Source organism: Pezoporus occidentalis, unplaced genomic scaffold (assembly GCF_034315485.1).
Source record: "Pezoporus occidentalis ecotype Australia unplaced genomic scaffold, CSIRO_AGI_Poc_V1 ctg7, whole genome shotgun sequence".
NCBI lineage: Eukaryota > Metazoa > Chordata > Aves > Psittaciformes > Psittacidae > Pezoporus > Pezoporus occidentalis.
The window spans coordinates 166,150-179,227 of NW_026916052.1; the positions used below are offsets into that span (position 1 = coordinate 166,150).

At 43.3% G+C, this 13,078-nt stretch overlaps 1 protein-coding gene across 4 annotated transcripts in view; it reads right to left on the reverse strand.

Annotated features, from left to right (window-relative positions):
• Nucleotides 1-13,078, reverse strand: part of SLC35F3 (solute carrier family 35 member F3) — a 168,063-nt gene that overhangs the window by 56,987 nt on the left and 97,998 nt on the right. Inside the window, exon 1 of one of the 4 annotated variants that reach the window (XM_062641953.1) lies at nt 3,090-3,681. The exons of 2 other annotated variants lie outside the window; for them this stretch is intronic. In XM_062641953.1, the coding sequence (XP_062497937.1) occupies nt 3,090-3,165 (76 nt within the window). In that variant the 5' untranslated portion in view covers nt 3,166-3,681. Of the gene's footprint in view, nt 1-2,676; nt 2,891-3,089; nt 3,682-13,078 lie in introns of those variants that run through there. One more of the 4 variants, XM_062641955.1, reaches the window with a different exon arrangement.

Sequence of the window (13,078 nt, forward strand, 5' to 3'; positions counted from 1 at the left end):
GGGCCCAGAACTGGACACAATATTCCAGATGGGGTCTCACCAGGGCAGAGTAGAGGGGAAGGAGGACCTCTCTCGACCTACTAACCACCGCCCTTCTAATACATCCCAGGATGCCATTGGCCTTCTTAGCCACAAGGGCACAGTGTTGGCTCATGGTCATCCTGTCGTCCACTAGGACCCCCAGGTCCCTCTCCCCTACACTGCTCTCTAGCAGGTCGTTCCCCAACCTATACTGGAACCTGGGGTTGTTCCTGCCCAGATGCAGGACTCTACACTTTCCCTTGTTATATTTCATCCCGTTATTCCCTGCCCAACTCTCCAGCCTGTCCAGGTCTCGCTGGATGGCAGCACAGCCTTCTGGCGTGTCAGCCACTCCTCCCAGCTTAGTGTCATCAGCAAACTTGCTGATAGTACACTCAATTCCCTCATCTAAATCATTGATGAATATATTAAATAATACCGGTCCCAGTACTGACCCTTGAGGCACTCCACTAGTTACAGGCCTCCAACTAGACTCAGCCCCATAGACTACAACTCTCTGGCTTCTCTCCTTCAGCCAGTTCACAGTCCACCTCACTACCTGATCATCCAGTCCACACTTCCTCAATTTAGCCGTGAGGATGCTGTGGGAGACTGTGTCAAAGGCTTTGCTGAAGTCAAGGTAGACCACATCCACCGCTCTGCCATCATCCATCCACCGTGTTATTTCCTCATAAAAGGCTAAGAGATTGGTCAAACATGATTTCCCCCTGGTGAAGCCATGTTGACTGCCCCTCATAACCCTCTTATCCTTGATATGCTTTAAGATGGCACCAAGGACAAGGTGTTCCATCACTTTCCATTCCTAGTGGTTCTGCCAGAGATCCTTGAAATGCTTTGATGATGGCTGATAGGAGAGAAAATAATCATAACTGCAAAGCAGAAGAAAGTTTTGTTACCTTGTATTTGCAGCACTGGCTATGCCTTTGCAGGGGACTTCGGCTACCAGAGAAGTTTAGGAAAGCAAATCTTTACCAGAGGTCTGGCAGTCAGATCGACGGAAGCAAGCAGTGCACAGTGTGCCCACTGCCTCACTTTATTTTTGCCTGTAACTACGCTTGGCTTTTTCAGCCAGGCTCTAAACAGCAGCTGTCAAAATTAGTCAATATTAGTCAGAAAGGAAATGTTGTCGATGTGGAAAAAGAAGCTCTCAAAGTCAGTCTGTTTCATTAAAAGGAAGCAGACAGCAAAGAAAACTCTTACCTGCCTCTGTACAACCTCTGGGCCCTATCATACACCATCAAGGCAATTTAGATTTTGCCACTGATGATAAGGGAAAAAAGAGTCTCAAATAATGAATGAAAAGTCCAACTAGGTCAACAAAGTCCCTGGTGAGTGGCAATAGGGTGTCTGAGAGCTGGTATGCAGAGCTGACATGGAAATGTTTGAAAGGATTCAATTTTATGGCATAGGGAAAGATTGCAGTGGTTCTGTTTCTATAAAAGGTAGGTAATAAACTGTATTTGAACCGTTAGAAGAGGAATGAGATGACCCACATTTCAAAGCTGGGACCTGGTGGGTTATTATTATTTATGATTCATAAAGCATGTGCAGTGCACCAAAAGGAAGGAAGACATGCTCCATACCCAGAGGAACCTCCAATTCAAACCTTGAGAGAAGCCCTCTACTATGCACAAGGCTAAATCCAAGGGCTTTTTTTAAATTCTAATTATAGTGTAATGAAGATCAGGCCTGTTCTTCTTCTGGTCAGAAAACCGAGATCCCTTTTCCTATCTCTACAGCAGGTGCTTTTTATGTTGGGGGAATGCAACAGCTGTGCTCTCCATGAACTGAAATAACAACCTTCAGGTACTCCTGATTTTCCAAGTTTCCTTTTTGATTTCAGTTCCTTTCCCCCTCTCAGGCATTTCTGCATGTTCTCACGTTCTCCTCCACAGAGCTATTGCTGGCATGTCTTCTTTTCCTTTCTTTGTTCCTCAGTTTTTCAATATTATTTTTTTTTCTCCTTCGTGAGCTTTCTATGGAGTCTCAAGTTTGTACTCTATCTCTTACTGTTCAATAACTTTCTTTTTTGAGTCATTCTTCCTCTTTACCTCATCTTGCTCATCCCTTTCTCCCTCTCCTCCCTCCATTCCTCTCAGGCAATATTTTTCCTCTCATCAATCCCATTCTCTCAACCAACTACCACATTCCCCCGTGGATCCCTCAATCCAGTGGCTTCCTCCTTTTCCTTCCTTCAGGAACTGATGTCTGTATCTACTCCTCAAAAGGGCTCCTCATCCTGACCTGCACCCTACTGCCTCCACATCATCCCCTCCACCTCACCTGTTCTGCCTCTTTTAGGCCATGGCCTATAGGTTTCTACCCAAGATAGCAGCTCCTCACCCCAGACCTCACCACCAGCTACACCCAGAGCTTCAGAACTCTCTGGAAAACCCTCCTGAGCACATCACTGCCCTTTTCAAAGTACCCAGCCATGATCTCTGAAAGTTTCCAATGATCCCTGAAGGTCTGCCAACCCCTCACTACTGCTGGGCTCCTAATGTTCCTCCATGATATAGTTTAGTGGCAGACTTGGCAGTCCTGGGCTAAAGGTTGGCCTTGATGATCTTAAAAGTCTTTTCTAACCTCTTTGGTTCTATGATTCTTTTGATTTCATTCCCCAGCTCAACGCACCTGGATTACAGATGAGGAGAGATGGTTGGGACACGGGACTGTGTTCCCATGGGGGAGGGTAAATCTGTCCAGCTTCCTCCCTCCTTCCCCGAAGGGTCCCGCCTGGCACGTACTTGTCCAGGGGCTCGGGCGGTGCTGCAGGGCCCCGAGGAGAGCTCCAGGAGAGGAGCTCTGACTCTGGAGCGTGGGGGAGGAAAGAGACGGAACAGAGAGCGGCGGGGGACACGGATGGATGCCTATGATGCCCTGCTGCGGGGGAGCTGCGCGACCCTTGCGTGGGCGGCGGGGACCCTAGGGTCGCGCAGCTCCCCCGCAGCTGGGCATCACCCCGTCGCGGTACGCGGTCTCCCCGGACCATCATCCCCCATCGCGGTACCCGGTCTCCCCGTCTCGCTCCCAGCGCCGTCGTTTACCTTCCACTTTGGTGAGGGTGAGGACGGGGCTGTTGCAAGCGCTGAGGGGGGCCACCCTGGCCGAGTGCTTCTTCATGGCGAGCCCGTCACCGGCGGCAGCTCCCCGCCGCCCCGCGCCTACATCCTGGCGCCGCCGGAGCCCTCCTCGGCGGAGCTCCCCCGATACGACTCCCGGCTCCGCCGCCGTCTGCCGCAGCACCGGGCGGCGGGCTCGCCCGCCCGCTGCCGCTCGGAGCTGCTGCAAACCCGACGTCACCGGCACAGCCCCCCCACGACCGCCCCCAGGGCTCCCGGGGCCGCCCCCCCTCACTCCCCCGGGTCGAGGCGGAGATGGCGCCCGGACGCCTCGGTGAGGGTCGCCTTGCGGAAGTTCCCCCCGCCCCGCTCCGGTCGGCTCCTGCCCCGCGGTCCAGCCTCGGAGCGTCAGTTCGCGGTGTGCCTGGCTCCGGAGCTGAGCTTCCCGGGCACCGCCGCTCAGGCAGAGCAGGCAGCGAGCCCGGCGCGTAATGCGGATGCGGCCACGGCTCCTGCCGCCGCCGGTGCGCCAGGGATTCCCGGAGCTAGCCGGGCTCACGGCCCCGGTGATTTCTGCTGTCTTTTCGCGATCTGCCTAGTACCCTTCTTACTGTCTTACGGGGAAGGGTAGTTGACACTTTCCAAACCAGTATCTCTTTTGCCCGTGTTATCCCTCCTCTATTTTCCTTAAAATCTAGTCACTATTCTGAGTCGATTTTCGTGCGTGCTGTTAATAATTTCTCCCATCCTTTCTACAGCTTTTCTGTTCCTGCTGTGTCCTTTCTAAGAGGGAGGCCAAAATTAGACACAGCAGTCAAGATGAGGATACACCATTGATTTACCCGTAATACCCCAATACTTGCAGTAGCATACTCTATAGCTTTCTTAACACAGATTACCAACTTCTTTTTGAGGCATGAAACAAAGTACCGACACCTACATACAAGTTAAATAAAATGCAGCATTTCACAATTGGATGCCACTCATATGTCACAACTTTTTATAGTGCTTTTTTTCCAGCAATAATTTCAAGACCCCCAGTCATGACACACCAAAACTGCGTGGCAGCTTTACCCTTCTGTCAATATGCAGAAGTCTAACTGCTATTAATTAACAAGACTTAACACAAGTGGATCCAGGAGAGAACACATCAAAATGAATATGAAACATGTAAGAAAGTCTGTACCAGTACAAGCAAAGCTGCTGAGCATGGTGAGCTCAGCGCACTTTAATCCTTATGATTTCTTCCATGGATATGAAAATACTTAGTGCATTTACCAGGTTCCAATACAAGATGCATCAGCAGACAAAGAAACAAATACTCAACATTTCTTAAGACTTGGTTAAATTAAAAGAGTGGACTTTGCAAACAAGACTGGGCAGCCATCGGTACTCCACAAACATTCCAAAGTACTTGTTAATTTTACAAGTACTAGCTACCGAAAAGCAGCCCCGACAGACCATTTAGCAAACTGTGGGAAAATACCACCTTACTTGTGCCAGCAGGACAGCTCTTTGTATTTGAGAGGTGAGCTTTCCTGGGGGGGTCAAAGTGTGAACTGTTAGTCTGCACAGGTCTCACCTCGTGATCAGTGCTCTGACGAAGCTCAGGGGTGGTTTGCATTTTCTATGCCTCTTCTGTGTCAGCCTTTGGGATGAGCTTTACAATAAAAATCATTAGGCTCCTCTCAAAGTGATCCTTCTAGAGAGTATATTCATGTGCTCAGTGCAAAGACCACAAAAGCTTGGCTTGGTCAAATGAAAAAAACCTGGCTTTCATTTCCAGGCCTTCTGAGTAGAAGTATCTGATTCATTCAGCTTCCTGTGATGTTACAGATCATAAGCATGTAGGAAACCGTGGGTTCATCTTGTTTCATTGCGCTATTTCACCTTGGAGTAGTTTCTGGTCTTTGAAAGAAGTTACATAAAAAGGAGGCAGATCTCACCTTGGATGGTCCTGTCCATGAAATATTTTGCAATGTTGCAGTGCCTTTTATCTGAGGATTTCAAAGCATGTGATAAAAATTTAATTCATTTTGCACTGCCTCTGTAAAGAAATGTCAGGCTCACTGGTGAGTAAAATACAAGCACAGATTTTAAGTGACTCCCTCAGATTCAGATGACCAGTAACATCAGAATATGGATAACCCTGACCAGCTTCTGCTCTGAGCTTGCCTTCCAGGATCATTGAAGCCTCTGCTAGGTAAGCAGGAAACTACTAAATCAGCATTTTACATTAAAATTCCACCTACGTTTCCCACAGGTACATGGCTGTGCAAGGCAAGACTATCAGCTTTCCCTACTGGCTGTATCTTGTAATAGATGGGATATTCATAAAAATCTAAAGGATATTTATCAAAAAGTCTTTGTTGCTGGGTACTTAAACTCTTCCTTTCTGCAAGGTTTATGCTCTCATATTTTAAAGGAAAGTAAGTACATTATGTATGCATAGTAACAACGTTCTTTTACTTGGAGGATGGTGTTGCTCACCTAGAGAATTACACTGAAAACAAGACTTTTTTTTTTTAATAGCATGTTATTTTAACTCCGCATATGTTTAATATTGCAGGATTTGTGCAGCTGTTAACATGTTCCAGGCCTGCAATGTTTCACTAAAGCCTAGAACTCCAAATGTCAAAGACTTGTATGGCAGTATCTTCAGCAGTCGGCTGGACCTCTGCTTGTCTAGATCAGGTGGTGTCCAAGGGCACTGCTTTGCAGAGACTGGTGCACCTCTGCCAGTGGTGCTACAAGAGAACTAGGAGGCATCTAAGCCTTCAAACCTCCTGTCCTCCTTTCTCCTATGATGATGATGATGATGATGATGATGCCTTGCACAACCACATCACTCAAGCCTCTTCAGTGTCCAAGGTAGTCAACCCAAAGAAGCTTTCAAGGGGCCAAGAACAATTAGTATCCAACTAAGACTGGTTTCAAATTAGGGATAGGACATCCAGCTCCTTGCAGGCTTTTGAAAGTCTTTTGCCCAGTGTGTGTGTGAAAGATAGCTGCCTGGGGCTAACCCTGTCTGATACGGCTCTGCTCGACCCTCATCCCAGAACTTTTAACTCTGTCAGTCTCTGATTTCTCTTGCTGCCCTTACAGGCACACACACTCACACCAGAGATCCACACTAGGCCCCTGTCTTACACTGTGCATAAAAATATCAGCCATGTATCACAATAACAAAAAGTTGTGTTTGTTTAATGAAGACCAGGGTGTTTGAGGACTGTGTTCCACGGGCTCTGCAGTGAGAGTTACATTTGGCAGAAGGCTTGTTACTTTCTGCAACTTGCATCACGCTACAGCCTCCCCATCTCCCTAAGCCTTAACACATTTGCTGTTGGATTATGTTTAGTTGAATTTACAATAAGCAGCTTACAGTATAAACAATGTAAAACACAGGTAACCCTGAGGATGCAGTCAGGGTAAAATTTCAAGTCAAATTTATAGCTTTTCTTTTTAATTTACAACACCTCTCCTGTATTCAAGTGGCAACAGGGGAGAAGACCATGGATGTTTGGGCTGCAGACGGTTTACTAACGCAGATAGGAAGCTCTTGAGGCTTCAAAACTGGAGAAAGCAGACTTTAATTTCCAGTCAAGAACAACGATGCTCCACATGAAAAAGGCAAGGTCAGATTAAAAACCCAGGATGAGATAGTTAGAATTTGCCTGGTTTGAAGAATTTGTAGAATCTGTAATTTGATGGAACTGGTTTTGTTACAGTCAGTTACCCTTCTTCATTTTAGATTAAGAAATTATAGTCACATAAACCTGCATACAAGTGTGCAAACATCTGGAGAAATACTGCTTTTAAGCTCATGCATCATCACCACTTTTCTGAAAGATTTCTTATTGACATAGAAAAAGTAGATTCAAGAAAAAACTAAATTCTCAGCATTATGTGTGCTACAACCTTTGACTTTTTTCCTAATAGCTAGTTTATGAAACACGTGCCCTGTTGGTAATGTGCACAGTTGGTATTTTTCCAGTTCAGACATTTTTGTGTATAGTGTACTTATTAATAGGATATTTATTAATTTCAGTGCTTGCCTCACCACTGAGGGCAGTAATTGTTGTGCTTAGCAACCCTAAAGGAAACGGAATGTGGACTTTTAGTTGTGTAGCCAATTTCCTAATAGATTTCATCTCACGCCAGAATGAATTCATCTGCCAGGAGTCAAATACATGCATGAAACCACACTGCCCACAATCTGTCAGAAACAGATCATCCTTTCCTTTAGTTTAAGTAATTTGGTGAATATTCTCCACAAATAATTATTAGCCTGTTTGTGAGGGGCTTGTTCTACTTGCATGCTGTTATTACTTTTGTTTGGCTACCACCTAATAATATTTTAATCTTTTATTTCCCAAGTGAAAAAAACCCAAACATAGATGTCCAAAGCACATTTCCAACACAAATAATAGCTATTTTGGAAGTGATGTTTGCTGTCTTGCAATCATTCTGAAATCTGTATTTAGATGTGCTGTCTGGTGACCATCCACCACTGTTCTGTTTGCACACCTCCTACATTCACAACCTCCACTCAGAAGAAATTCACATTTTGTTAAATTTACATACAGTCTTTCTCTCCAATATTAGCTGAGCTGTAACGATGATGATGTCTTTCTAAATCTTCCTATGCCAAAACAGTTCAGATTCTTTCAGTATCATGTCTTGAATTCACAGAACAAAGCCGTGAGGGAAAGAGGATTAAAACCTGTCTGGCTAGAGGTGTTTGCCAGACTGCACCAAGCAGAGACTGCTGTATCTGAATGTCTTATCTTCAATTTTGATCATATACGCAGTGCTACAGATAACAGTCAAATCTGAGGTGTCCATAAAAGCTGCAGGTTGTATATGTGACCATATATCCAACAGTTCCTATACACGAATGCAAAATCCTGGTGAGAATTCCATCTTCATGCTTTTTTTTTAACCTTCTGTCTATAACTGCAGTAAGTGTTACTGGAGAGATAGCACTGATCAATTTTATTTCCAAATCTAATAAAATATTAACTGTTTCCAATATTTTCTGAGAAGCTCTCATGGTTTTGTGCATACAGAACAGCTGCATTTCAAATAATACTGCTGAATTCCACAAAATATAAGGAATAAAGCTAGCTTAAGTCTCAAAATTTCAACATGGGACAACATGAATTTAATTTTCAGGCTTGTGCTTTAGGATTTTGACAGGAAACATTCATGGCTTAACCATGCTTTTGAAAGGAAACTTTTTGTCAGTTTTTCTGTTCCTTTGAATTTTAAAGAAAAATAATTCAGTGCCCATGGGCAGGAATGGAATTGTGAGGTTTTGTGTATGAAGCCTTACATTTACAAGGCAATCAGATGTTTGCCAAGCTGCTTCAAACCTGTCTGACAGTGCTGGCGATTAAGGGCATCCCAAAGCCACACAGTCTTAGTCTTCATTGTCTTCAGCAACACAGGGGAAATGAGCACTGGTATTAGCCCAAGGCAATACTTCCCCAAAAATGGACATGTAGGAGAAATATGACAGAGATTATTCACTTTCTGAAGGCCACTGGGTCTCCTACAACCAACAGCAGATTGAGAAAAGATGTTTAAAGGTGAATGGCCCACAAATACAACACAAATTTGCATGTCTCTTGTCATAATTAAAAGATGATACCCATGTAGCCCTTCAGTGGACCTTTGCCTATACCTTTACCTCTCTACTGGTGCAGTTTAAGGGAACTGCCCACTTTTTGACCAGGTGGCTTAGGAACAACCCATGATGTGGTGACTGTGATTGTTCAGTGGGGCCGCCTGTCATCAGACTACCTCAATATATAGCATTTCTTGATATTAGTTGTGGGAACACAGGGGAAACTGTCTTCCTGCAGTTTACTTTCCCTGGGAACTTCAGAAGGCTCAACAGTTTTGTCTGGCAGAAGCTGCCCTTTGCTAGCTGCTCCTGACAACTCTACCAACCTTCTGTCTCGTCACTTTTTAGCCGTTTCAAATGTCAATTTCCAAAAAGCTATCAGTTCCCTGTGCAGTTGTGGCTGAAGATGAGAAACTAGTGCCTCATATCCTGACAACCTGGCAGTTTTTGTAATGACCCTTTTGGACTTAGCAGGCAATTGCTTTTCCTCGCATATTTGCATATAACACGCCGTCTAACTACAACACCTTAATGACCCCAAATCATATGAAATACATTATTATGCCATCAATATCAATAATTCAGTAACAACTATTTCTTAACCTTTTAATTATCTAGGATAAATGAAGTAAATAAAAATTAACTGGGCATAACCTCTACATTCTTCACCACCAGCCTACTCCTGGCCAGTTGTTTGTAAAGCACCAGACATGAGGTGCATTTAAATGTAGTTGTACATGTCTTCCACCATCAGAAACAGTGTGTAAGCTGTGTGAAACCTCTACTGCTGTAGCAGCTTGGGAGGACCTGACTCCTCTAGTAAAGATGCAAAGGCCAGGAGACCATGTTTGGCAGCTGCTCACAATTCTAGCATTGTAAAAGAATAGGTGGAAAAAATCTGAAGTTGGGACATATGAAAACAAAATTAAAAAATATAAAACCTAAAAACGGCATTAAAAAAAATCTGTTGTTCAGAAGCTGGATCAGAAAGAAGTAAGTTGAATCTGTGAGGCAAGCTTTTGTACTCAAAAAACAGGTTCTTTCAGAATTGACTGAGCAAATAAGCATATACTCCTGGCCTCAAACACACAAGCAGAGACCATGAGAACTGAAGACAGAATCATACTTTTTTCCTCTTTTTCACCTGAATACTTGCAGACCTCTGCACTGCCCTACCAAGTAGTATCAGGCAGAAAAAGAGCAAAAGAAAAAAAAGAGATGAAAAAGGGACATCCAAAGATCTTTCTGAAAATAACAGTAAAGACACGTCTGAGCAAATATATTCTGTATTTCAAGTCACCTATTTTATGGACTCTGTGCTCTGGGATGAAAATCACAACATCTGTCAAATCTAAGTTTTACTGTCAGCTCCTTGAATCAGGTAGGATTGCAAGCACTCTCAGTGGCCTGTAGAATGGACAGGGCTCCAGCCTACATAAACAACTTGCTAGATATTTGCCAGGAAGAAAATTGCTGCCTGTCCAAAGATGCATAAGAGCCATCAAGCAGGTTCAGACTGATTCCTGTGTTGCCCTTTTACCAGGAAGAGTGATTTTAAACATTTTAAATAATTATATTTTTCCTGTTCTCCCATGTATACTCTGCACTTTGTCTTTCTTCTTACTTTTTATGTCAGCATTTCTTCTGTTCCTTTTTTCTTTGTTTTCTTTTCCTTTCCTTTGTCATGTCTTTCCTTTGTCAAATTTCTTTCAGTGCTAATACTAAAAAGCTTGCAGTATGAACTGAATGCCACATCCACTTACAAAGTTACCCAGATAAACAAAATAGAACCCCATTCAACTGTGGGTTCTGTTTTTTATTGTTCATGTCCACAACAACCCTTATAGCTAGTACTGGGGTTTTTGGAGGTGTCTCAGACCTCACAATTTACAGCTTCAAAATCTTACCCTTTGCTCTGTGATTTGAAGTTTCTGCCTGTGCATGCTACCGGTGCTATGTCCAGAAGAATTCAAGATGAGAGTGAAAAATAACGTCCTAGGCACAGGCTCTCACCAAATTTTGCAAGTCTTCCCTGCTCCCTTGCAGGAGCTCCAAGCAAGGTCCAGCAGAGCAGGCTTCTTGGTTAATTCTTGGGAAGCAGTAAGTCAGATCCCTGGAGGCAACAGGTTAATTTTCCTCTCACAGAACATCTACAGTAGGTAGCTGGGCTGATTGCCCTCAGAGAGACCATTCAGTTTGGCAAGCTGAATCCTTTAATGCCTTTTAAATAAAACCTACTCCTTCAAGGTAGATTTTATTTAAAAAGCATTATATGGGATGAACCTTTTAGCACCAAGTGCATTGTAATTATATCCTCCCAACCCTGCTATCCTAATCACTTCAGTCTCCTGCTCCTGGAGAGGCCAGTTGCTGCTTCTTGAGCCCTGTGGCTGCTTCACTCTTTTTTTGGAGGCTTTTTCTCTTGCCTCTTTCAACCGCTATTAGGGGAGGTACTAATGCAGTTGAGCCCTGGCTATTTTATTATAATATGACACAGCAATATAAGCCTGTTTCCTAGAATATCTGCATTCAGATACTGGGAAAAGGAAGAGAATACTGAGGTGGGAATGACTATTATAAGATCTAAAAGTACCTATGAGCAGTTGCACTGCAATCCTTTCACTCCATTTTAGGCTCTGCCATTACAATGACGCAGAGTGCGAGTTAAGCATTTGTCACACTCATGAGTACCCTGGGACATAACTTAGCTACTCCATCAATGTGCTTTTGACATCCTATGCTGAAAAGCCCTGAGAATGGCCAAGCATTACTGTTATTAAACACTTGGAGTATATCTAACGGGCTTACTTTTTATAATCTTTCTTAATAAAGAGGATGGCTTTATTACTAGTGCAGAGAGTGAATGTATTGTTACTGCCATTTGTCACTAGTGCAAGAATAACTAAAATCTTTGGGTGATATGCTAACTCTGGGTTTCTGAAATTACAGTGAAACAGCTTTTTGTAGACCAAGAAATACCTCTCTTAATATTCTAGGTGTTTATAAATTGATCTAAACTCTGATATATCTTTACAAAGTGAATGATTTTAACCTCACAAACGCATTGATGAACAATAACATGTCAGACGAATACCTACAGCAAATGTACATCACCTCATATTCATGGGAAACACCAGAGAGAAAGATTTAAGTCCTGTGGGCTGCTTCGAGGCCAAGTAAGTTTTGATTAGAGAGTGGGGTTAAAGACTGGAAACAAGCTTGAGTTTGTGACTGGAAAGTTAGGAGGTCTGCTCTGTCCCTTTAGAAAGGAGCTACTTTATATGAAGGACCACAGATACAGTCAGGAGATTCCTAACAGTGTGTAAACCCAGAATAATTCCACAGATTTCAATGCAGCCATGTCAGTTGAATGCCCAGGAGCACCCAAAATAACTTGCAATGAATTTGGCCTTTTACTTATCCTATAATGTTAAGTTTGTAGTAGCCCTCAAAAAACAGTTATGAGGTCTGAGGAAAACTGGAAGTTTTTCTAACAAAAATACTTTGAATAACCAAGGCAAGACTGCAATGTTATGTTCTGTATTTGATGGATTTATTTAGTCTAAAATAAACAAAAACCTTGTGGAGTTTTTTTTATTCTTCAGATTGTAAATTCAGTGCATATCAGCTTAGCTCTAAAAAATTTCATACATACTGACCAGTTAAATCAGTTTAAATAATCAGTTTAATCTCAGTTGGAGACGGTCCAACAGAGCCTTTGATTTCAGCAGATACAGGGGAATCACAGCCTGAGGGTCTGTGAAGGAGGTCAGGAAAGGAGAAATGGATGGTTTCTTTTAGTCAGTCTCAAGCTTCTCCCTCTTTTTATCAAGACCTATGCTATAGTACACAAATTTACTACAGATACCTTCTTCCCTCCCTGCTAGGCATGAGATACATGCTCTATTTGTGCAGGCTCTGTATGAAACACAATTTTTATTCTTTGTCAGCTTGATTCCTGCCAACTTTCAGGAGTTTGAAATTTACATATTATTACAAAAAGCAGAGATTTTTACAATCTCCCTTGGGACATGAATGTCCATTGTTGGATCTTGTCTGGTTTTCTCTTGCAGTATGAGAAGAAAGCAGGTTTAATGGGTTATCGGTACTTGCTGAATGTGTATAGATTTTGTTAAAATAGGCATGACGATTTTTAATATGCTGGAGTAGAAATTTCAAGTTTTGTGCTTACATGACAATGGCTGTGAGCACTGAAGATGTGTCGCTCCATGCTATAAGCCCTGTATTTTACACAATAAAAAGACAGCTCTTTATAAAGACACACTGCTGCTTATCATTAATCCCTCAACTTCTAGACTGGATTTGGTTAATGCTTTTGGGGAAT